This window comes from Protopterus annectens, chromosome 9.part0 (genome assembly GCF_019279795.1).
Source record: "Protopterus annectens isolate FY-2018-M chromosome 9.part0, PAN1.0, whole genome shotgun sequence".
Taxonomy (NCBI): Eukaryota; Metazoa; Chordata; order Ceratodontiformes; family Protopteridae; genus Protopterus; species Protopterus annectens.
Genome location: NC_056743.1, coordinates 1409904958 through 1409931775, shown reverse-complemented (window position 1 = coordinate 1409931775; position 26818 = coordinate 1409904958). Strand labels below are relative to the sequence as shown.

At 41.3% G+C, this 26818-nt stretch overlaps 1 protein-coding gene across 4 annotated transcripts in view; it reads left to right on the top strand.

Annotated features, from left to right (window-relative positions):
- The window catches only part of KANSL3 (KAT8 regulatory NSL complex subunit 3), a 2067031-nt gene extending 2042510 nt beyond the window's left edge, over window positions 1-24521 (top strand). For 3 of the 4 annotated variants that reach the window (XM_044084373.1, XM_044084371.1, XM_044084372.1), the window contains exon 22: window positions 23842-24521. In XM_044084373.1, coding sequence (XP_043940308.1) covers window positions 23842-24425 — 584 coding nt within the window. In that variant the 3' untranslated portion in view covers window positions 24426-24521. The remainder of the gene's footprint in view (window positions 1-23841) is intronic. The other variant, XM_044084374.1, reaches the window with a different exon arrangement.
- Window positions 24522-26818: the final 2297 nt, after the last annotated feature.

Genomic DNA, 26818 nt, shown 5'->3' with positions numbered 1-26818 from the left:
AAAAGACAGACAAGAAAAACCAGAGATGATCCTGATTGCTCCAGACTGGCCACTCCAGCACTGGTACGCTATCTTAAGGAACTTGGCTCAAGGCCCACAATGGATTTTGCCTCAAATTCCACACCTTCTGACTCAGCAAAAGAATCAGATCCTGCACGGTCAGCTCAAAACACTAACCCTGGCTGCATGGCAGCTACATTAGTCAAACAGGCAACACCTCTCTCTAAAGCTATTATGGATGTCATTTTGGAGGCCAGGAGGCCTAGCACCAGGAAAGCTTACTCAGAAAAATGGAAGGGATTCTGCGCCTGGAACCAGGCGCAAAGCCTTGACCCTCTTGTTCCAAACATTCCTCAGATTTTACAATACTTAACTGAGATGCTGGACAGAGGCTTATCCTTCTCATCAATTAAGATCCACGCCTCTGCCATTTCAGCACATTACAACACGGATCCTCCTTTATTCTCTCATCCCTTGCTAAAGCAGTACCTCAGAGGGGCTAAAAACATAAGACCGCCCCAGAGAGCACCAACACCAAATTGGGACCTCAATTTCATTTTGGAAAAACTGACCCTACCACCTTTTGAGCCAGCCAATACAGCCGATCTAAAATTTTTATCATGGAAAACAGCTCTGCTCCTGGCAGTAACTTCAGCATGAAGAGCCTCAGAGTTACAGGCATTAATGGCAGTGGAACCTTTTATAATTTTTCATCAGGACGGGGTATCTTTAAGGACAAACCCTACCTTTATGCCAAAGGTGGTATGTAGTGTGGCTCTTAACCAAACCATCCATTTGCCAACTTTTTATTCAAACCCCCAGAATAAAGGGGAGAAACTTCTGCATTCTTTGGACAGACACAGGCAGCTATGCTTCTACTTGGACAAAACAAAGGCTTTCAGGAAAACTGAGCAACTGTTTGTAGTATATGCTGCAGGATCACAGGGCAAGGCTATCTCCAAGCAGACTATATCCAAATGGATAGGACACTGTATTCGGTACTGCTACACACAGCATGGAAAATCAGTCCCAAATAACATTAGGCCACATTCCACCAGGGCAACAAATACTTCAACAGCCTTTCTCAGAGGAGTACCTACCAAGGAAATTTTGGAGGCTGCAACTTGGAGTTCAGTGCACACCTTTACCAAGCATTACCACCAGTCTCTTTACTCTAAATCCAGAGCAGGATTTGCCACTACAGTTCTGCAGGGCCTCATAGCCAATCCTAACTCTTTATAGACCAGCCACCCAACCTCAGCTGTGGGATTCTACCCAAGTGTAATGACTGCAGCAGTGTAACACGATGAACATAGTACAGTTTTGTACCTATCATAAATGTAGATGTTCGAGTGTTCACACTGTGCAGTCCAGGTTACCCTCCCTCCATCCCCTCTGAACTAGCTGGACTTATCTATACCTTTCTATCCTATACAACCTTTGGGGTGTATTTGCTGGTAACTGAAGGTATTGTTTTTACTGTATATTTTTGATTAGCAATATGTATTGTCTACCTACTTGGGGGCACCTGACATCTGGGGCAAGAAAAACTGAAGAAAATGGCGGCGGATGCATCTTATATACCCCTGGCACACTGACGTCAGGGAAGAGATGACAGCAACCGACGCCGGACCAAGACTTTGGAACTCAGGCCGACTGCAAGACTGCCTGATGGCAGGATAACCCAAATGTAATGACTGCAGCAGTGTGAACACACGAACATCTACATTTATGGTAGGTACAAAGCTGTACTTTCCAGCTCATCTTTGTCCTTGACTTGATGGCTCAGGGGCATGGAATGACCCTGATCTGGTGGAGCCCATCCCCAAGAAACCCAGTAGGATTCTCTGTGCTCCTGTAGATAGGAAGCATTGAAGCAAAGGTCCTCTGGTGGATGTGATGGTTGTAGGAGCAGCCACCAAGAAGGAATTGTCAGAAAAAGTACCTTGGTTCATCCCTTAACAGAGAATCTAGGGCTGTGGATCATTTTCATCAGTGGAGGTATGCATCAGCAACTTTTGCACTCAGAACACCGCATTACTTAGCTCATGTCACCAGATTTCAGAGATACTTGACTAAGGAGATCTCAAGTATCTCTCGGGTGTTGTACCTGTGAATGTTCAAAAGACAGTGGACTTGCTGCTTTCCACCCCCTAATCTACCTCCTTTGTGACCATGCAACTGGTTTCCAATGCAGCTGATGGCACAACAAGAGCAGCAGGAACCAGCCTTACCATCTGCCGATATGCCTGGATGCACCTCTGTGACTTTCCGAAAAGCTACAGGAATGTCTTTTGTCAGTGCCCCTTTTGATGGGTCCACCCTTTTTGAACCCAAAGTTAAAGAAAAGCTGACCAGGAGTCAACATAGTGGTAAGACTCTCTGTGCAATAGACATCCATTTTTCCATGCCTTCAAGATCTTACTCCAGGAATCAACAGGCTGGGAAAAAGATGTGTTTCAGGAAGTCACAAGAGATCTTATCAGGAAACTCATGGAGATAGACCACCTTGTAGCAGAGGAGATGGTAACAGCAATAGATGTCGCTCTAGAGGCAGATGTGGATCATATAGCCAGGATTTTGTGGGCCATTTACCAAAAACCCCTTTCAGTGCCCTTGAAGAGTTGCCTGACTGCTGCACTCTGGAGGCAGTTGGGGGGGGGGGTCACTTGTCTCTGCACACACAATCCAGGCACACCATAACTTCAGATTATTGGGTGCCGAACATAATTTTTTGAGGTTATTCTATACCATTTTCCCTACCCCCTTGTCAGAAAGAAGAAAGTTCCTAATGTTCCACCAAGTTAGTTGAACCTTACAGCAGCAGAAGTTTCCAAGCTGCTAGAAAAAAGTAATCCACCAAGTCAGTGAAGACCAACTAGAATCTGTAGTCAGCTCAAGGTTCTTTTTAGTACCCAAGAAAATGGGGGACCGAAGACCAATTTTGAACCTGAGCCATTTGAATCTTATGTCAAGTAGACAAAATTCCAGGTGGTCATGTTTCAGGCCATTTTGCCTGTATTGAGGAAGAGCGATTGGATGCGCTCCATAGATCTCAAGGACATATATTATCATGTAAAGATAGTAGAACATTCACAGCAGTTTCTCAGTTTCTGGCTGGGAGCCAGTCATTATCAATTCAGAGCCCTGCCATTCAGTCTCACAATAGCCGCCAGGGGGTTCACTAAGATCATGGCAGTGGTAGCAGCTCATCTGCATGTATGAGGATCCAGGTATTCCTATACCTTGACAGTTGGCTCTCTACACTACAGCTGAGAACCTGTTATTGCACCATCGGGACCTTCTGCTGTGACTGATGCAAGACTAGACATCTGATGATACCTTAACACAAGCATACAGATTGCCCAACTTCCACGTTCCAGGGTGCTTTCCCTTCGTCTAATGACAACCCAAGATGTTCATCGTGTTTCACTGTTGCAGTCATTACATTTGGGTAATCTGCTGGCAGGTTGCCCTCACAGTCTTGGGTCCTGCATCGGTTGCTGTCCCTTCTTCCATGATGTCAGGTCGTCAGGGGTATAAAACATGCAGCCGACACCATTACATCAGTCTTTCTTGCCGCACGGTGCCCAAAGCAGAAGCAGTTCACAAGTGCCGGTCGTCCGACTCCTGAAATTTTCGTTTTCGAGTTTCAGAACCGAAGTCTTCAACTAAAAGCTAAGTACCCCATTGGGGAAACTTTTTCTTGTTCCTTACCGATGTCAGTAAAAGTTAATAATTGCATTACTTGTGGGAAGCAAATACCTCATAATGATTTTCATTTATACTGTGTTCCTTGCCTAGGCCCTGACCACGACGTACCTTGTTGTTGGTTTTGTGCTTTATTTAATCAGCGCACTATCCGTCGTCGGTACATTTTTGCTTCTAAATATTTTGGTTCTCTGTTTAATTATCCAGAAATTGCGCTGGTTAGCCATCTGACTACCGGAATACCGAAAAAACGCAAAGAAAAAGACAGTGACAGGCCGTTGAGGTCCAAAACTGCCGACGCTTCTAAGCCAGTTGCCAGTTTGCCGGTACTCAGTGAGGTGCTTTTGCAGCCCCTGATACCCGTTACTTCTGATTCGCAGGCCTCTACTGAGACCCATTCGGAGTCCGGTATGCCGCGAGATGCTTCACATATGGAACCTGCGGTTGTCTCTACCTTGGATGGGTCCGGAGCCGCTGAGTAGGCACCGGCTTCTGAGGGTGTATTCAGGCCTACAGACTTGCATATTAAACCGACTCCAACTTCAGTACTAAGGCCTAAATCTCGATCTGTGTCTAAAAAACTGACGCCCAGGCCACATGTTCAGGCCCCTATGCCTAAAAAACAAATGATCAAAATGGCTGAAGATTTAATTACTCTAATCAGGGGTAGTCAACCCTCCCCATCCAAGAGGCCTAGGATTGAACTTGACTATGAATCTTCTGAACAGGACTCTGTTTCTTCTGACTCTGCTAATGATCTGGATTTGTCCATACCTACTTATGAGGACTCTGATGCAGAGGATTCCATTCCCTCTGCTTCTCCGCCTGAGGATTTCTCTTTTGGGGAAACTTTACATACCTTAAGGGAGCATTTCCACTGGGAAAGTCAGGATTTCTCTGAATCCAAAAAGAGGCTTAGGGATTTCCTTCTTCTTCCTCAGCATAGGCCTTTAGCTATACCTCCTGTACTAGACATTGTTGATAATGTGTTTTTGGAATCCAGTATGGCCCCTGATTCCTTGCTTCCAGCCCCTAGCAAACCAGACAGGTACTACAGGGTTCCTGAGTCCCACAAATTCCTTTTCAAAAATCCTGTTGCGGACCCTGAAACCATTTATCAGGGGCCCAAGAGCATTAAGGCTTCTACTGCTAAAAATCCTACCGCTTTTGATAGAGCTCCAAGGGTGCTGGATTGATGGGATGAAAAGGTTTATACTTCTGCAGCCTTAGCAATCATGGCTTTAAACTGTCAGTTCCATATGCTAAAATATCAACACCATATCATGGGACTGCTTAAACAGAAAATTATGTTGATTTCTGACTGTATGGAGATTAAAGATTTACAGGATTTATTGCATTCAGCTGAACAAGTTGGCAAACATACTTTGCAATGTGGTTTTGATTCTCTAGAGGCCTCTTGCAGGGCTGCTGTTGCTTGGTTTAAGGAGCAATCTGTGCCTGACTATGTTAAAGTAAAACCTTTGGATGCTCTTTTACAGCAGGACTGCCTGTTTGGCAATAAGGCTGAAGAAGTTCAAAAAAAGATGGAAAATAAAGTTAAATCTATGCAAACTGTGAAAGATTTCTTACAAGTACAACCTCCTAGATTTAGTAGGCACTGGCCTACAAAGAACTGGTCTTTTCCAGCTCCTTCCAGAGCCACTCCAGCCAAGCCCAGACATTCCAAAAGCACCAGGATTCAGTCCCAAGGGACTTTCAGTACTAAGCAGTGGGGTGCTTCCACTTCCACATCTGGAAACAAGGCACCACCCTATGGTAAACAGTCTCAATGACTTCCCTTCAAAAATTACCAAGCACTTACCTCTTAGCCACCCCTTTGGGGGAAAACTGGCTCTTCATTTAAGAAACTTATAACCCAGGACAAATGGGTTTTAAATAGTGTCCCAGGGATACAGATTTAATTTCCACACACTGCCAACTCCAAACGGGTGGCCAGACCTGCCCCCAAATCAGTGGGCAGAGGCTCAGAAACAAGTATTTTCCCTCCTAAACATGGGGGCTATTCAACTAGTACCAGAAGAGGAAAAGGGGCAAGGTTTCTATTCCAGACTTTTCCTGGTACCCAGAAAAGACCAATCATGGCATCCAATTCTGGTCCTGTCTACCCTAAACACCTTTCTGGACATTCCAAAATTCAAGATGCTGACTCTTCACCAGTTACTTCCTATGCTAGGCAAGGATGCCTGGTTGGCAACTCTAGATTTAAAAGAGGCTTACCTGCATATCCCAGTCAGGGAATCTTGCAGAAGATACCTACGCTTCAAAGCAGGGCTGCATGCATTATCAGTTCTCTGCACTGCCCTTTGGCTTGTCTACTGCGCCCAGGGTATTCACAAAGTGCCTGGCTCCAGTAATTGCATTTTGCAGGCAAAGAAATATTCAAATATATCCATACCTGGACGATTGTCTAATTCAGGCAGAAAACCAGGCCATTCTTCTAAAACATCTGGCGTTTGTAAAAAGAGTTCTAACCTGTTTAGGGTACACCATAAACGAAAAGAAATCTCAACTGGTACCCTCTCAAAAAATTACATTCCTGGTTGCAAGCTTGAATACAGCTGCCCAGATGGCTTTCCTTACGCCAGAAAAGCAAATTCATTTGGTGACTTACTTCAAACAGGTGGCCACAAAAACCTTGCTATGTGCAAGGCAAATACTGCAAGCCTTGGGGTTCATGGCCTCCTGCATTCTTCTAATTCCATATGCAAGACTGCATATGAGGAAACTTCAGTGGTACTTAAAAAGTTTATGGAGTCACCATTGTCACAGCCTGGAAACAATGATTCCTATCATACCTTGCCTGCGCCTAGAGTTCCTATGGTGGGCAGAGGCCTGCCACCAAAACAAGGGACTGCCATTCACACCACCCCCTGCCGCCCAAACCCTAACTACAGATGCATCAAACTATGCATGGGGGGCTTATCTGGCAGGGAAGTGCATTCAGGGCAAATGGAGCCTAAATCAAATGCACCTTCATATCAATCAAAAAGAAATGCTAGCTGTACAGAATGCACTCACAACCTTCAAGGACTACCTTCATGCAGGACAATTACTGATAAAGACAGACAACACCACGGTTATGTGGTACATAAACAAGCAGGGGGGTACACATTCCTACCCCCTCTGCAGACTAGCCATGGCATTGTGGAACACGGCCTTGAGTTACCAAGCACAACTACAAGCTCAGTTTCTGCCAGGAAAGCTGAATGTTCTGGCAGACGAACTAAGCAGAAATCTCATGGACCCACATGAATGGAAACTGGAACCACCGATTTTCAACATGTTGACACGCAAATGGGGGAGCCCAGACATAGATCTTTTTGCCTCACCCCAGAACTACCAGTTGGACAAATTTTGCACAAGAACTCATCACAAAAAAGCCTGGAAAGTGGATGCTCTGTCCTTCAGTTGGAAAACCCTATCAGTCTATGCCTTTCCCCCTCTGCCTCTGCTCTCCAAAGTTCTTCTAAAAGTCAAACAGGACAAACCAAAAATGATTTTGATTGCTCCAGACTGAATCTTGCAACTTGGCTAATCACTTAAATTCCCCCTTAGCATCCCTCAGCAAATGGATGTCATTTTGGAGGCAAGAAGACCTAGTACTAGAAAATCTTATGCTGACAAATGGAAAAGATTCTGTGCCTGGATTCAATCTCAAGGGATGAGCACAGCAGTGCCCAATTTACCTCATATTTTGCAGTATTTAACTGAGATGCTTCACTAGGGCCTTTCTTTTTCTTCCATAAAAATCCATGTCTCAGCTATTTCAGCTCATTACAACACAGTACCCCCCCTTCTCTTATCCTCTTCTAAAGCAGTATCTCAGAGGGGCCAAAAACTTGAGACCACCCAGGAGAGCTCCAACCCCTCCCTGGGACCTTAACTTTGTATTGGAGAAACTCACTCTACCTCCTTTCGAGCCAGCTGCTACTGCAGACTTAAAATGTCTTTCCTGGAAAACAGTCTTCCTTTTAGCAATCACTTCAGCTAGAAGGATATCTGAACTACAGGCCCTTATGGCAGTGGAGCCTTTCATCATCTTTCATGCAGACAGGGTGTCACTCAGGACCAAGTTATCATTCATGCCCAAGGTGGTATCCAGTGTGGCTCTTAATCAGTCCATTCATTTGCCAACTTTTTTTCCCAATCCACAGAACAAGGGGGAGCAGATTCTGCGTTCATTGGATGTACACAGACAACTTAGATTCTACTTGGACAGGACTAAATCGCGGAGAAAATCTGAACTGCTGGTAGCATTTGCTGCAGGGGCAGAGGGGAAGGCTATTTCAATACAAACCATTTCTAAATGGATAAATCATTGTATTCATATCTGATGTTCATCGTGTTACACTGCTGCAGTCATTACACTTGGGTTATCCTGCCGTCAGGTGGTTCCCCAGTTGGCCTGAGTTCCAAAGTCTTGGTCCGGCGTCGGTTGCTGTCGCCTCCTCCCTGACGTCAGTGTGACAGGGGTATATAAGATGCAGCCGACGCCCTTTTCTTCAGTCTTTATTGCTGCGTGGAGCCTGAAGCAAAAGCAGTTCGCAAGTGCCGGTCGGCCGTCTCCTGAGATTTTCATTCGGAATCCAGAACCGAAGTCTTCTACAAAGCTAAGTACCCCGTTGGGGAAACTTTTTCTTACCTCAGACCGATGTCAGTAAAAGTTAATAACTGTATTTCTTGTGGGAAGCAAATACCTCATAAGGATTTCCATTCCTATTGTATCCCATGCCTAGGCTCAGACCACGACGTCACTGGTTGTCGGTTTTGTGCTAGGTTTAACAAGCGCACTATTAAACATCGGTTTGATTTTGCCTGACATTATTTTGGTAGAAAATTCAATTATACCATGCCATCGGAACGTCCTACGACCGGAATACACAAAAAGCGCAAAGACAAGGATAGGCATCCGAGGCCCAAAACTGACGACGAAGCCTCTTCTAGGCCAGTCGCTGGTTTTCAGCGAGGCACCTTTGCAGCCCCTGACGACCGCTTCTGTAGAACCACAGGCCGCCTCTGACTCCCACGTGGAGATGGCTGGGCCTTCGGACGCACAAGTTATTCAGCCTACTGAGACTAACCTTTCAGAGGGATCCGGAGTAGCTGAGCAACCAACAGCTTCAGAGGGTGTCTTCAGACCTACTCAGTTAAGCATTAAACCCTCAGCTAAGTCTAAGCCTCCTTTAAAATCAAAGAAACAAGTACAGCATTCTCCAGGACAGGCCTCCATGCCTAAGAAACAAATGCTCAAAATGTCCGAAGACCTAATCACTTTGATCAGGGGGCCCCAACCCCCTCCTGATAAAAGGCCTAGACAGGATGCAGACTATGACTCATCCGACCAGGTGTCCATCTCTTCTGATTCATCCTCAGACCTAGGATACTCTTTACCCCCTTATGAGGATTCTGATGCTGAGGAATCAATTCCATCAGCCTCACCGCCTGAGGACTACTCCTTTGGGGAAACCCTACATACCGTGAGGGAGCATTTCCACTGGGAAGGACAGGATTACTCAGAATCCAAGAAAAGGCTCAGAGACTTCCTTTTATTACCACAACACAGACCCCTTGCTATTCCTCCAGTGTTAGATATTGTGGATGATGTGTATACTGAATCCAGCTTAAGTCCTGATTCCTTACCTCCAGCCCCTGTTAAACCTGACAAGATACTACAGAGTCCCTGACTCACATATATTTCTGTATAAAAGCCCTGTAGCTGACCCTGAAACTATTTCTCAGGGACCCAAAGGAGTTAAGGCCTCTTCAGCCAAGAATCCAGTTTCCTCTGACAGAGATTCCAGAGCATTAGACAGATGGGGAAAGAAAGTATATACGTCTGCAACTTTAGCAATGAGAGCCTTAAATTGCCAGTTTCACATGCTAAAATATCAGCAATTTTTACTATCTCAGTTAAAACAAAAATTGCTCCCAGAATCAGATCCTCCTAATTTTAAAGAAATGCAGGATATATTGCATGCAGCTGAACAAGTGGGAAAGCATACTTTGCAATGTGGTTTTGATTCTCTAGAGGCCTCCTGCAGAGGCAGCAGTTACAGGCTCTGTCATTAGAAGACATGCTTGGTTAAAAGAACATACGTTACCAGATCATGTTAAAGCAAAATTATTGGATGCACCTTTGCAGCAGGATGTGTTGTTTGGAGTTAAGGCAGAAGAGGTATTAAAGAAAATGGAGGATAAGGCAAATGTTCAGCCTCCTAGATTTAGCAGAAACTGGCCAACTAAGAATTGGTCCTTTCCAATTACAGACAGACCTCAAAGGGGAAGATACAGACGTCCAAGAGGTAGAGGTCAAACACAAGGTCCTTACAGGCCTCGACAATGGCTTGCATCAGGCCAGAAAGAAGGGTAAGACAGGCCCCAACCGTATAAAAAACAGCTCCAATGACTTCCCACTACAACTGCCAAACAAATCCTTATTGGCAGCCTCCTTGGGAGGAAAACTGGCACACTCCTACCACAATTGGCAAATGATCACCAAAGACAAATGGGTTCTCAACATTGTATTTCAAGATTACAGGTTCCACTTTCACACTCTGCCAAGGTTAAAAGGAATGCCAAATCTGCCACCAAATCAATGGGCAGAGGCTCAAAAACAAATTACAGCACTCATGGATATGAGAGCTATTCAAAAGGTACCATCACAGGAGCAAGGACAAGGATTTTACTCAAGACTCTTTCTGGTACCCAGAAAGGACAAAGCCTGGAGGCCCATTCTGGATCTTTCATCTCTCTTACCTGGATGTTCCGAAATTCAAAATGTTGACACTACAGCAGCTTCTTCCCATGCTGGGCAAGAAAGCTTGGCTCGTGACTTTGGACCTCAAGGAGGCATACCTGCATGTCCCTATCAGACAAAACTGCAGAAGATGCCTCAGATTCATAGCTCATTCAATGCACTACCAATTCTCTGCACTGCCCTTTGGCTTATCTACTGTGCCCAGGGTCTTCACAAAGTGCCTGGCACCAGTAATTGCAATTTGCAGACAGAAAGGAATTCAAATTTATCCGTACCTAGACGACTGCAGAGAGCAAGGACATTCTTCTAAAGCATCTGGCGTTTGTAAAAAAGTTATTAAGTTGCCTGGGGTACACAGTAAATGAAAAGAAATCAAAACTAGTGCCCTCACAAGAGATTATATTCCTGGCTGCCAGCTTGAACATAATGGCCCAGATGGCTTATCTCATGCCAGACAAGCAAGGACAACTGACTCAATGCTTTTAGTTGATGGCAACAAAGACCCAACTCCCTGCAAGAAAAATTCTGCAGGCCTTGGGTTACATGGCATCCTGCATACTACTAATTCCATATGCCAGACTGCATATGAGGAAACTACAATGGTACCTAAAGAATGTATGGTCTCAACACTGTCAAAGTTTGGAAACAGTTATACCACTAATCCCTTGCCTTCAACAGGAGTTTCAATGGTGGGCTCAAGCTTGTCACCTCAACAAGGGACAGCCTTTTACACAACCCACAGCCAGGCAAACACTGGCAACAGATGCATCGGATTACGCCTGGGGAGCACACATGGCAGGCAAATGTATTCAGGGCACTTGGTCCACAGAACAAAGGCATCTTCATATCAATCAAAAAGAGATGCTAGCTGTACAAAATGCCCTTATAGCTTTCAAGGACTTGCTGCATCCAGGACAACTACTGCTAAAGACAGAAAACACTACAGTTATGTGGTACATAAGCAAGCAAGGGGGCACTCACTCCTAGCCCCTAAGCATACAAGCCATGACCTTGTGGAACACAGCTATAAACCTTCAAGTTCATCTGCAAGCACAATTCCTGCCAGGAGAAAAAAACACACTGGCAGACGACTTAAGCAGAAACATCATGGATCCCCACGAATGGGAATTGAATCCACAAATATTCAGAATGATAACACAGAAATGGTGGAGGCCGGACATAGATCTGTTTGCATCCCCAATAAACTGCCAGCTACAAAAATTCTGCACAAGGAGTTACCATCCACAAGCATGGAAAGTGAATGCTCTCTCATTCAGCTGAGAGAACCTACAAGTGTACACTTTCCCACCACTACCTCTCCTGCCAAAGGTACTCATAAAAGCCAGGCAAGAAGAGCCAAAGGTGATCCTGATTGCACCAGACTGGCCACGCCAGCACTGGTACCCAATCTTAAGGAGCTTAGCACAAGAAACACCCTGGATTTTGCCTCAAATCCCACATCTGCTGACTCAGCACAACAATCAAATACTACACAGCCAGCTAAAGACCTTAAACCTAGCTGCATGGAAGATTCCTTGGTCAAGCAAGCAATGCCTCTCTCCAAAGCTGTTATGGATGTCATTCTGGAGGCCAGAAGGCCTAGTACCAGGAAAGCCTATTTGGATAAATGGAAGAGATTCTGTGCCTGGAACCAAGCTCACAGCCTTGACCCTCTTGTAACAAACATTCCTCAGATACTGCAATACTTAACTGAGATGCTGGACAAAGGCCTCTCCTTCTCATCCATCAAGATCCACGCCTCTGCCATCTCTGCTCATTACAACACGGATCCACCAATTTTCTCTAATCCTCTGTTAAAACAGTACCTCAGAGGGGCTGAAAACATAAGACCACCCCGTAGAGCACCTACTCCAACTTGGGACCTCAACTTTGTTTTGAAAAAACTAACTTTACCTCCTTTTGAGCCAGCTAACACAGCAGAATTAAAATATATTTCTTAGAAAACTGCTCTGCTCCTGGCAATAACATCAGCATGAAGAGTTTCAGAATTACAGGCACTGACAGTAGAGCCTTTCCTCATTTTCCACCAGGACAGGGTGTCTTTAAGAACTAATCCTACGTTTATGCCAAAGGTGGTATCCAGTGTGGCTCTAAACCAAACTATTCACCTGCCAACTTTTTATAATAAACCACAGAATAAAGGGGAGAGACTACTGCTCTCTTTGGACATTCACAGGCAGTTATGCTTCTACTTGGACAAAACCAAATATTTCAGAAAATCTGAGCAGTTATTGGTAGCATATGCTGCAGGAGCACAGGGAAAAGCCATTTCAAAACAGTCTATTTCAAAATGGATAGGACATTGTATACGTTTCTGCTACACATATCATGGAAAACCTGTACCTAGCAGCATTAGATCTCACTCCACCAGGGTAACAGCCACTTCAACTGCCTACCTCAGGGGAGTACCTACCAAGGATATCTTGGAAGCAGCAACTTGGAGTTCTGTACATACCTTCACCAAGCATTACCATCTGCCTCTATACTCTAAATCCAGAGCTGGCTTTGCCACTGCAGTGCTGCAGGGCCTTATAGCCACCCCTAATGCCTTATAGAACCAGCCACCCTACCTCAGCTTTGGGATTCTACCCAAGTGTAATGACTGCATCAGTGTAACACAATGAACATAGTACAGTTTTGTACCTACCATAAATGTAGATGTTAGAGTGTATACACTGCTGCAGTCCAGGTTACCCTTCCTCCTTCCCCTCTTACTGGCTGGTATGTACCTATGTCTTCTACCCTTACTACCTATGGGGAGTATTTGCTGGTAGCTGTAAGTTGTTTTTTGCTTTTCTTATGTATGTTTTATTAGCAATTGGAATTGCCTACCTATTTAGAGGCACCTGACATCTGGGGCAAGAAAAACTGAAGAAAATGGCGTCAGCTGCATCTTATATACCCCTATCGCACTGACGTCAGGGAGGAGGCGACAGCAACCAACGCCGGACCAAGACTTTGGAACTCAGGCTGACTGGGAAATGCCTGACGGCAGGATAACCCAATTGTAATGACTGCAGCAGTGTATACACTCGAACATCTACATTTATGGTAGGTACAAAACTGTACTTTATAAGCACCATGGAAAACCTCTCCCCCAGGGGATCTGATCTCATTCCACCAGGGCTGCATCTGCTTCAACAGCCTTTCTCAGAGGTGTTCCTACCAGGGATATTCTAGAAGCTGCTACCTGGAGTTCAGTTCATACTTTCACCAAGCATCATCACTTACCAATTTTCTCTAAATCCAGAGCTGGCTTTTCCACTGCTGTTTTGCAGGGTCTTATAGCTGGTCCTAATGCTGTATAAATCCATCCTCCCAACCATAGCTGTGGGAATCTACTCAAATGTAATGATTGCAACAGTGAAACATGATGAACATAGTACAGCTGTGTACACTTACCATAAATGTAGATGTTCGAGTGTATTCACTGTTGCAGTCCTGGTTACCCTCCAGCCCCCTGTTTTTCTTTTATATATATATATATATATATATATATATATATATATATATATATATATATATATATATATATATATTTTGCTCCCCATTTGGGAGGCACCTGACATCTGGCGCAAGAAAAACTGATGTAATGGCGTTGGCTGCATGTTTTATTTCCCTGACAACCTGACGTCATGGAAGAAGGGATAGCAACCGATGCAGGACCCAAGACTTTGTTAATTAGTCCGACTGAGGGCAACCTGCCAGCAGATTACCCAAATGTAATGAGTGCAACAGTGAATACACTCGAACATCTACATTTATGGTAAGTGTACACAACTGTACTTTCTTCACAACCCCTGTCCTCCAGCAAGACCGATCCTTCACCTGTTGGGCCTCAAGCTATCCACAGTACTCACAATCCCACTCTCCAGATTTTACATGAGGATTCTTCAGTGGGCTAGCGGTTCAATGGTCCCAAAGGTTGCAGCCACTTCATGCCAAGATAAAACTCACTCAAATTTGTAGGCAACAGATATCATGGTGCATAATGGTGTCTTCTGTGGTAGACAGGCGTCCATTTCTGATGGACTTCCCTGTGGCAATAGTGATAACGGATGCTTCCCTTCTAGGTTGGGAGGGGCATTTTGAAGGGAAGACAGTGCAGGGCACTTGGTCACAAATAGAGGTCTGTCATCACATCAGTGTTTTGGAGACGAGAGCAAGCCACCTAGTGAAACAGGTCTTTCAGGACTCTCACCCTGGAAGTGTGATCCAAGTGCAGACAGACAGTACATCTTTAGTGTGGTACATCAGCAAACAGGGAGGAACCTGCTCCTAATCCCTATGCCAAGAAGCCATGAGAGTCTGGCAATGGACAATGTTTTCACACCAATTTCTAGTACCAGTGCATGTCCCAGTATGTTCCAATGTTCTGGTGGTCAGTTTGAGCAGAGCCATCTTGATGCCTCACGAGTGGTCCCTCAATCCAGCAGTGACAGCCTTGATCTTCAGTTGCTGGGACCTGTTCACATCTCACTTAAATAACAGGTTCAGCAGTTACTTCGCTTTGATCCTTCTGTAGGGACAGTCACCAAGAGATGCTCTAGTCCACAACTGACCCCCAGGTCTCCTGTATGCTTTCCCCCCATTGCGTTTACTGAACTAGTTCATAGTGAAAACAAAAATGTGCAAGGCTAAAGTGACCCTTATTGCCCATTTTTGTCCTCGTCAGCCATGGTTTCCCTTCCTGTGGCCTCTAATAGCGCATCCTCTATGGAATCTGGGACAGTATCCATTTCTGTCAACACACTTGTCCATACTACCTCCTCCAGACCAGAAAATATTGAAGTTAACCATTTAGTTCCTCCAATTCTAAAATTAACCAGAGATGCCAGGCTTTCCTCGTCAGCTGTTCAGATCCTGTCATCATCCCAAAAACATACGACAGTGAGACTGTACCACTGCAAATGGAAGAGGTTTTCCATTAGGGTTGCTTGATTCATTTTTATTTCTTGTCCCTTTCATTCTAGAGTTTTATCAGAACTTTTTCACAACAGGTCCAGTATGTCAACTATCAAACTTCATTTGGCAGCCATCTCTAGCTTTCATATAGCTTCATGTAGCTTCTTTGAGGATTTCTAAAGCTTTTCTGAAGAGAACATTCCTTTGTCGGCCCCCTATCAGAGACCTAGTTCCTCCTTGGGATATTACCATCATGCTACAAACATTGATTCCATCACTGTTTGAGCCAGTAGCATCAGTAGATTTAAAGTTTCTGTCTTAAAAACAATTTTTCTGGTAGCAGTCACTTCAGCTAAACAGATTTCAGAGATGCAAGCACTCCTGCAGACCTGCATATTTGTTTTTTCATAAGGACAAGGCTTCCTTAAGAACTTATGTTTCCTTCCTTCCTAAGGTGGCATCTGTAGCTCATCTAAATCAGTCAATAAATCTGCCAGTCTTTTTTCCATGATTTTCAAACAAAGGTGAATACATGCTGCATGTGCTGGACATTCATCATCTAAGCTTTTATCACCATAGAATTAAACCTTTCAGAGAGTCAGATAAACTGTTTGTGGCATTCTCTAAACCTAAACTGGGCAAAGCAGTGGCTAAAGTTATTCTGTGTAGATTGTTATCTGAATGTATTTAATTTGTGTACAATAAGAAGGGTTTATCTCTACAATGTAAACCTAAGGCTCTTTCCACAAGTACAGTGGCCACCCTTACAGCTTTTGCCAGTAGAATACCTGCTGTTGATGTCTGTGCAACAGTGACTTGGTCAACGGTTTATACATTCATATCTCATTGTAGACCAGATGAAGAGTCTACCTGTCATTTATCCTTTGGGCTCCACCATCCGTAGTACTTCTTCAAACAACCTTTGCCCTGTCATGTAATCATCTTATCACAAACTTAAGACTTGGCCAGAGTTTGCCTGAATCTACTCATAAATACCTCAGAAACAAAATTAATGATTTCTCCAGTCTTCCAGCTATCAAGTTTCAACTTCAACGTGATTCCACTTATTCTCCAACAATAAATCCACCCCATCTCACCTCAATCCTCATACAGTTGATTGAGGTGAGATGGGGTGAATTTATTGTTGGAGAATAAGTGAAATCATGTTGAGTCTGAAACTTGATAGCTGGAAGATTGGAGAAGAAAATCATTAATTTTGTTTTTGAAGCATTTAGGAGTAGATTCAGGCAAATCTAACAAGCAAGAGTGGAAGGCCTTGCAAGATTTAAGTAGAAGGTAGGAACTGGTTATAAAGCCCTCCGATAAAGTACACTCTTCTAAGTATTTTAAGATGTGTATGGTCCATTTATCTGATGAAAAAATGTATAGAATACCTAACATGATGGAGTACCAGAAAGATATTGAAAAGTATAACGAGTTGTTGAGAAAATGGCATAGGCTAGGTTATTTATTAAAACAGGATGTTGAAGTAAGGTTTAACACAAAAGGGTGTACTTTGGCGAGGTTTTATTGTCTACCCAAGATTCATAAAAGTTTGGACCCCCCCCCCCCCCAGGTTGCCCAGTAGTGGCAGCAGATAGGTATTTTTACATAATAATTGCAGTGATGTTGCATTCATTTTTGGTAAAGTTTGTAGTGAAGTTTGATGCACATATTAAGGATTCCTTTGATTTCTTACTGAAAATTAAGTCAGTAGAGTGGGGGGACAATTTTTTCTGGGTAGTTGTTGATGTTAACATTAAACACTCAGTAGGCCTTGAAGCTCTAAAATTCTTTTTCGGAGAGAGTCCTTTTAGCTAATTATGTGATTGATGTATTATTTTTTAGTTGAATATATATATTTTTTTAATATAATCAATGTATTTATCAACAGGTCCAGGGAACTGCAGTGGGTGCACCGTTTGCATCAATGTATGCAAATTTAGTTATGGGTCTGTTTGAGGTGGAATTTTTATACAAGTTAAAGGTTTTTAAGGATTTTGTAGTTTTGTATTATAGGTTTATTTATTGATGATTTGATTTTTTATGTAGATGATGTGAAAATTTAGTGGAAGCATTTGTGAAGGATTTACAAGGGAACAGTTTTGTCTTGTAGTTTGATGGCCTACAGAGTGGCAGGGTAGTTACTTTTTTAGATTTAGAGTTAGCACATAGTGGTGGATTTGTAAGTACTAGAATACATAGGAAATTTGAGGATGGGGCACACTTTTTGGATAGTAGGAGTTGTCATCCTCCTCCTGTATTTAATGTCTTACCCTATGGTGAGATGTTAAGGGTGAGTAGATTGTGTAGTGATATGAAAGAAAAAAATGTTCGTACTTGTATTATTTTTAAACAAATGGGGTATAGTGAGGAATTAATTATTAATTCTTTGGAAAAGTTTTCAGTTGGATAAGGGCAGACATGGGACTGTTAGTAATGAAATAGATGGTGTAATAATAGTTTAGATAGCTGTGGAACTTGAGAAGTGAGGAAAGTATATTTTGTTACGGTTTTCAGTGTGTTAACTCAGGAAATGGTCAATATTATTACATTTTATTGGTCATTTCTTTTTAAGGGTAAAAGTTATGTTAAGAATTTATATAAAACTCCCTTGGTATCTTTTAAGAAAGGCAGGAGTATAAAAGACATGGTGGTCCATAGTTTGTTTTGTGCATTGAAAGAAGGTCTTGTTAAAGTGATAAGGATCTTGGGTATTAATGCTTTTGTAAATTGCTCAGTATGCAAGTATGTAGTTAAGTTTTTTGACAAGATCTATGGTGTAAGATATAGTCCCACAGCACAATACACTTGCAACACGAAGGGGGTAGTGTATGCCTTGACTCGCTCCTGAAGTCTTTTTTTATATAGGGGAAACTAAAAGGTCTTTTAAGGTAAGACTGCAGGAGTACATCAGGGATATTAAAAATAATAACTGTGAGAACCCTGTAGCTGTTCATTATTATATGGTGCACGGGGGGGACTTTTACTGATCTAAAAGGGTGTATATTGGAACATATCCATGCAGAAGATGTCTCTGTGTTGAAGAATAAATTATTCCAAGAAGATGTTTTTATTCTTACACATTGACACCTAATGGCCTGAACAGGGATTGCACCTGGAAAGCCCTTTTGTAATTTAATGTTTTTATTGGATAATTATTCTATTAGTACTAACTGATGTGCTTATTTAATGGTGTATTCTCTTGTGTTTGTCAACTCCTAGAAGGCTATTTAGCCGAGGTGCTAGAGTGATGAACTTTGCGTTGTGTTTCTACTAACAATAAAGTTTATTATTTTTGGTGTAGTTTGCTTTGTCACTGGCCTTGTTGTATTTTCATTTTGTAGCTGGCTTGTGGTTTATGGATGGTCAGATGTGGCTGTGGGACTCCAAATGGGGCCGTTGGGAATGACTAGTCCCAGTACAGCTGGCTCAGTATTAAGATGTTTATTTAATTGTTTGCAATTGTTTTGTGGAAGTGTGTAGTGAATTTAGTTTGGTTATTGAGGGAAATACCAAATACTTTCTGGTATTCCGTCATGCTAGATATTCCATAAATTTTTGCATCAGATAAATGGACCATACACATCTTAAAATACGTAGAAGAGTGTACTTTATCTGATGGATTTATAACCAGTTCCTGCCTTCTACGTAAATCTTGCAAGGCCTTCCACTCTTGCTTTGTTAGATTTGCCTGAATCTACCCCTAAATACCTCAAAAACAAAATGAATGATTTTCTTCTCCAATCTTCTCCAATCTTCCAGCTTTCAAGTTTCCGCCTCAACGTGGTTCCACTTATTCTCCAACAATAAATCCACCCCATCTCACCAGAATCAACTGTATGAGGATTGAGGTGAGATGGGGTGGATTTATTGTTGGAGAATAAGTGGAATCACGTTGAAGTTGAAACTTGATAGCTGGAAGATTGGAGAAGAAAATCATTAATTTTGTTTCTGAGGTATTTAGGAGTAGATTCAAGCAAACTCTGGCCAAGTCTTAAGTTTGTGATAAGATGATTATATAATAGGGCAAAGGTTGTTTGAAGAAGTACTAAAGATGGCAATAATGGAATTCTCTGTTTGTTGAATGTTTGGTATCCCTGAGTTGTGTGCCATGTTGTTCTTAAAGATGTTAGAAAAGTGGGTCAAGCACCACAGAGGGGCACCAGTGGCAGCATGTCTTTGTGCTGATGTAGCACAATTCCATTTCACTCCCTGTGGTATGTTCACTAGGTAGTGAGCCATCTAATAGCATGTATTGAGAAGCCAGTTCTCTCTAAAGTTAGAGTAAAACAGTATCATTTATCCAGCATTTTGAGCTGGTCTAGAGGAGAAAACAGTATGCAACATGGTAAAGGTGACTCTAATAAACTGTAGTAAATGTATTTCCAACTGACATTATAGTGTAGGTGAGGATGAGTTAATTGTGGATTCACATAACGATTTGGTGGTTTGTGTGCAATTGTTAATTCAGTATTTTCACTTGTTAAACATGTTGATGTTAACTCTAAGAAAGCAACAACATTAAGTGTCACCGTTCTGATGTTTATATTATCTAGAAGAACAAGTGTGTCTAAACTGGACAATTTAAAACATAACTTTTGCAGGGGGCAAGCCTGTCTTCTCAGTAGTATCTGTTATTTCATTATTTGTATATTGTCACTCTTCAAATCGCTTAGATTTGGCGAAAGAGCAAAATGCACTTTAAATGCACATTTCACTTTTTTTCCAGTTGGCAGCTGTCCTAAACATGCCATATTTGTTTAAAACTGACAGCAGCAAAAGTGGATCTGTGATCTACTGAAGCTAACAGAATCCAAGATAAAACTGTATTGAAAAATGATTTTGCCCAACCTGAATTAAATCTCTCTAGGTTAACCCTTTTTAATATATTAGTACGGTTATGGTTGTTCCATCTTGAACCCATACAAAATGAAACCATGTTTAACATGTCAGTAAGGTCAAGGTATTTCCAATTGGAACCCCATTTTACTTAAAATCAGTGAACCAAAACTTAAAAAAATATTAAGAGGTTATGTCACAACAGTGTTGAACTCAATAAACAGAGCAGTTTTTTAGAGCAATGTTTTTTGGACAGAGGCTATGACAAAGAAAAGATCAGGAAGGTCAAGAATCAGGTTCTATTCAATGAAGAGACTGCTTTAGTTGGTAATCACACAAATACGTTTGGTTTTCGTGGCAAGAAGTCCTTTGACAGTTCCAGAGTTAGAATTAATCTTAGATACACCAGTGACATCAATCACATTAAAGACATTATTCTCAGCAATTGGCATATCCTCTTGACTGATCAACAGTTAGCAATGATAGTGGGCTCCACACCATCATATACGTTTCGCAACAGTAAGAATCTCAGTAGACTCCTATGTATAGAGTCTAATAATGTTAATGAGAATATAAGCATCAACAAGAATGTGAAGTCAGGTACTTTTCCTTGTAACAAGTGCAGTGCATGTACATTGATTACTACAGTCCAGGAGTTTGAACATCCAGTGTTGAACTACAGGTTTGAACCCCATCACAAAGGTACATGTGCAAGCAAGAACCTTATATATTTAGCTACATGCCAGAGTTGTACAGTGTTCTATGTAGGAATGACTACTAGGACTTTGAGGGAGAGGATACTGGAACATGCTTTAGATATTAGGAAATGTGATACCAAAAGTGCTTTGGCTAAACACATTGCTAATAATTTAACACATTCATTTGTATTTAGAATCCTACAGACAGTTCTACCTAATTCTAGAGATGGAGACAATTTTAATGATTTAGAGTTAGTGGAACGCTCTTGGATTTTCAAACTCAAAGCACATTATGAGCCAGGACTCAATCAATATGTCAGTGTAAGGGCTCCTTTGAAAGGACGCAGTGCAAAGTAATTCTCTTAACTATGTCTGATTTTAGTGGTAGTGTATACAGATACATTTATTTGATTACACTTGTTCATTATTACATTTCTTATTCTATATACAGACTTGGATCAGCAGTTTTTTCTTGACATACCCATAATGTCAGTATAGGAAAGATTAATGTAATTTGTATATCCTGTCAGGAGGTTTTAGCCTGCTACGCTTTTGTTAGATTGACAGTTTTTACATACACATTTGGATAGTACATGGCCATGTATTTTTATAGATTTTTATAGATACTAGGCTTTATACCAATTTTTCCGTTTCAATGTTTTTCATATATTTTTATCTTTTGCAACTTGTGTTTGTTTATGAGTTCTATTTAACACATGCAATCAATTCATTCTAGATATTTGATCATATTCGTTCCCTTTCCAGTTCAATGTGTTTATTTGTTACTGCTGCATCACTAAATGAGCCATACACATGGCTTTACTAATATGCATATATTTTATACATTTTCATATATTTCTATACACTTTTTATGTTTATTTTACTCAGACATACATACATATGTACATAAATTTCATATTGTTGTATTTACACTGTATTTATATTTACGTTTATTTTTACACAATTTTAGACATATATAAGCTAGGTTTTCACTTTTACTGATAATTCATGTAATAGATAAGGAGTTTTAAAAGGAAGGGCAGTAATTTCATGCTATTGCCTGACAACATCTGATATTTCAGTTTTTATTCTATTTTATTCTATCTCAGCGGTTTTGCACATTCATCATATACTCATAGGATATATTGGACATAGAGGTTTTTTAAAAACATTTATTTTCAGTCATTAGGACTGGTTGAACAAAAGTTCTTAGGACACATAGTTTTAAGATTAGTTGCCTCTGTTTTAACTAAGAAAATCTGTTCATTATGCAACTGTTTGAGCTTGTTGATTCTGCATTTGTTTATTCCATCTACTTTGCAACTTGAGCAACAGTACTTGCCAGTGCTTGGTCTGTTTAATTGAATGATTTTAATCACATGTTTAGGTTTAGATTAATTAAGTTAATTGATCACTTTAGAAATGTGTATATATACTTGGTTTTAGAAGATGTCTGTTGTAAGGATCTGAAGAAGCGTGTCTTGGCACACGTGAAAGCGCTTATCTGTTCACAATAAATACATTTTATCCATTTATTGTGGTGGTCGACTTCCAGTTTGTATCCTCATTTGTATTGAAAAATGATTTTGCCAAACCTGAATTAAATCTCTCTAGGTTAACCCTTTTTAATATATTAGTACGGTTATGGTTGTTCCATCTTGAACCCATACAAAATGAAACCATGTTTAACATGTCAGTAAGGTCAAGGTATTTCCAATTGGAACCCCATTTTACTTAAAATCAGTGAACCAAAACTTAAAAAAATTCTGAAGACATCGTCATTATGATCCTACTCTGAAAAATGAGTGCTCTGCAGTATGGAAGACTAAAAATTTGCTTAATGAGATGCAAGGCTCTTGGTAATCTATATTTTTATTAGATTTTCATATGATGAATTCCTAGACTATAATATAAGGTGCTGTAGGGCATTAGATGGCTCCATGTTTCATTTTAAGATTATGTGGTTTGTCGTTGGGGTAGGCAGTAACTGGAACAAGTTAATTTAGAAGATTAGTGTTGCAAGTAGGATCTTTTCTCCCAAGTTAGATGAATGTGTCAGTAGCAGTATGTATATGTTTATATTTAGGTTTTTCATGAGTATGCATTGATGTCTATTCGTGGTCTTATTTTTGATATAAAGAATGCTGACTTAATTCTTCATGTCCATGTATAAATAGAAATTAGGCACTGGACATCTCTCTTGTAGTTGTTTCTGTGGTGTTTTTATCATGCCAGACCAGTTGTTTATAATCTTACTATTTGCTTATTCATGTGTACCAAAACAGAACCGCGAAAGGCATAGTATGCTTACTTTCATAGCTAGGATTCCCTCTAACAGCCACAAAGTGAGACTGCAACCACACATCCTATGGGATGGCTGCTTAAAATACCTGGCTGAAGACTGAAATTTGGCTTTTTCCTAAGTGTGTTTCCTGCTCTAATGATCCTACCTCATGGTGCACCTACTGTTATGATGGGTAACTTGCATTTGCATTAGCTAGTCTATTGAATGTATTCAAGCCTAAGCCTAGAGAAAATTTTGATAAACTCTGATAACCTTGCACAGAAGTTCCTGCTGAGTTCATCAGTCTGATTCAGTGAACATTTTTACTTCAAAAGCAACTTTTATATTTTTACTTAATTTGTGTGTGTGTTTGTGTGCGTGTCTGACAGCATACTTGAGAGTCCCATTTTACTACTAAAGTATTACACTAAAACTGTTTATTTTATGTTTGGTAGCTGCTAACTACAGAACAGCTGAAAGTTTAACTTATAGACATTCCTATCTATTTTTTTTTTCTGTAGATACTGAATATTTTTTTGCAAATATGTTTGGATCTTTCACATGTAAAGATTTGATTTTCACAGTTTTCTGTTTCTTTGCAGTAACAACCACCAGCCCCACAAAAACTCTCTATGTCATGTCTGATGCCAAGCTTTCTGCACTCACCAAGTCGATGATGCCACAAGTAGAGACAGTGCCATCTTGTACAAAAACAGCCGTTCAACCCACTACAAACATTGCAGCAGGTATTGTCACTTTAGAAACCCAAGCTCAAAGCAGCCCCACCTGCACAGTGGTCCTGTCCAAAGTAGGACAAGTCTTGCATAGTACATCCAACACGGTTATCTTGGCACCAGCAGTAAAGGGAGAACTTATGAGTGGACATACCAGTGATAAAACGGGTGCAAGTAGTGTCCTCTTGACCAAGGGTTCCTTGCCTGCAGTAAGCCAGACTATTGGAGCTCCAGACTCTTTGGGAAGAATTCCTTCGGTTGGTCATGCTACAGTTGATGAAGGAACAGCATTAATCTGCACAGCTGAATCTCTTTCACACAGATTTGTTGCACAGTCAAGTGCTTTGCACTCTCCATGTACTGCTGTTCTTAACTTGTCTAGTTCCACTACAACTACATCTGGATTATCTGTAGCCCGGCTCCAAGGGCCACCAGACAGTCATCAGCAATAAATTTCATATACACGGCAGTCAATTTCATTGTTTATACAACTTTGTTTCTTTTTCAGTTGTATTTTGCATTTGTCAATAAATTTATTGTTTTTCTGATTCTGGTGTTTGATATACACTTATGCTGTGCATTGGAGAAGGGGAACACAGGAACCAGTAACCACCAAGACTTTGGGTATACATTGATAGCTTATATATGAATGTAAGATGGATTTCTTGGATCTTTCTGATCAGACCATTGCGGTAACAATATATTGCATGTGGGGAATGAACAGTTGTGTAGATGTAGCATTCCCAGCAGCAAAAGTCTGGTTTTGTTGGATGGATGTATTTATTTTGGTAAACTAATTCAAGCATTTCAGTACTGCATTCCTCAACACCATTTGCCTTTCATTTCTTCTGATTTTTTTTTATTTTTTTGTGCTACATACACTTGTCTCCCAATTTTTGTTTAGAAGTTGAAATAATGTAATTTTGTAGCTGAAGACATAGTTATAGGCAGGCATTTTGAAATGTACATACAGTAGATTTTGAGTGTAGGCTAGGGTAAGGCACAAAGGTGACTGTTTGTTTGCAGAGTGATTTTGCTGTAGAAGATTATGGATAACTACCAGAAGTCATTATTCATCTTTGCTTACCATTTCATTCCACGGGATCTCGTCATATTAGATTACATACGAGTTACAGACTCACAACTGTAGTCATGTGGTTTGATTGATTGCTGTCAAACTAACAAACTGAGTGTATTTTTGGAGAATTACATTTCCTTCCTGATCCCCTGACCAGTAATGAGTTTCATTCTACTGTCTACTTGACAGCAGTGTGTGCAGCATATACTCAAGCCATTTTGAAGCATCACTTTACAGAACAGTCTGAATTTTAACTTGTACAGAAGAGGTAATCCAGTTCTATAGATGTGCACCAGCAGTAGATGTCAACTGAGAGTGCTTTGCTGAATTCCATAGCTGGGCAAATGTCTACTAATTGTGCTAAAAACAAGAATGATGAATTGAAGATCTAATACTCGGGATTTTTCTTTTTTGTAGTTTTTGGCTTGAGACTATCCTTCTCTTCCATTTTAGCATATATTTATCAGAAACGTCCATGCTGAGTGGCACATTTGACATCATGTACCTCAGAGAACCTATTCCCCCTGAGCCTGCCAGCGTTTTCTTTCTTCTTGCATTGTTCAGATGTATACCTTTCTGTTAGCCATGAATGTCTAAAGCAATCCATATCGTCTAAGTGGTGCATAATTATGAGAAAAAATGCACCTAACTATGGAGCACAGTGTGACTTACTGCCATAAATGCCAGTAGTTCAGCTTGGCCAACTATAGAAAAAGGAAAGAGAAACTTCTGGACAGTTTTACAATTTAAAGAATGACAGCATTTGAAAGTGCCCAGTGTTGGGATTGGCAGTGAAGTTCCTTGCATTATTTCCAGGTTTTTGCCAGTGAGAGCAGACAACAGTCATGTCCTGCAAGAGGCAAGTCTGTTAATGAAACAGGTGCTGGTCCCTGCATGTTGAGTCCTCACCCTCAACTGTTAAGGGAGCAGGGTCATTCTCATCTTCCACTTTTTATTATTAATTTATTCATTGGTCTTGGATAAACAGGTAGGTGGGCTGGTCTAAGAATCTGTTTTCAGCCACAGCCCAGGCAACTAGTCAGTAACTTTACAGCAAGGATTTGTAGTTGTATGTACTGCATTACATAGATGACTTTACATCACCCATAAAAAGATAATATCACATACTGTTAGTATAATTTTGTGTCCAAGAGATATTGTACTGCATATATCAATATCGGCAAGGTTTGGTTTACAGATGAGATGTTAAGGCAAGTTACAGTTGCACAGTATATAATTTCACAATTTCTGCAAGTGACCTTGGAGAGGTGTAGCCCTCATATTCATATTTAGGTGGTACGTCACAAGATGCAAGCACAAGTCAGCCCTTAAGACCATCACATGGACCACAGTTGCAACATGTCTGATCCCCAGAAATGAATTTTTGAGTCACCTGGCCATAGCGTGGTGGTAACACTTTAGATTGAGGGCTGTTCTCAAATATTCCCCATGGTCCACCATGGCCTAATGACTCTGAGTAAGGAAGGATTCACTGGGTCCATCCATCCCAGAGCCTATAATTCAGGCCACAAACTTCTAGTATTTTTTTGAAATCTCATGGGACCTATATTTGCTGGTGTGAGAGTACTTCCTTAGGGAGCATGGCCTTATATAAACACTGACCAAGTGTAACTCTCTCAGGTCCCTACATCACCATCAGAACACACATCCTTAAGCATTGGTACCATGGTGACTAGCACCTGATTATCCTGGCTATGACTCCATGGACTTCCATGTGAGACTACACTTGGTCCAAACCTGGGAAGT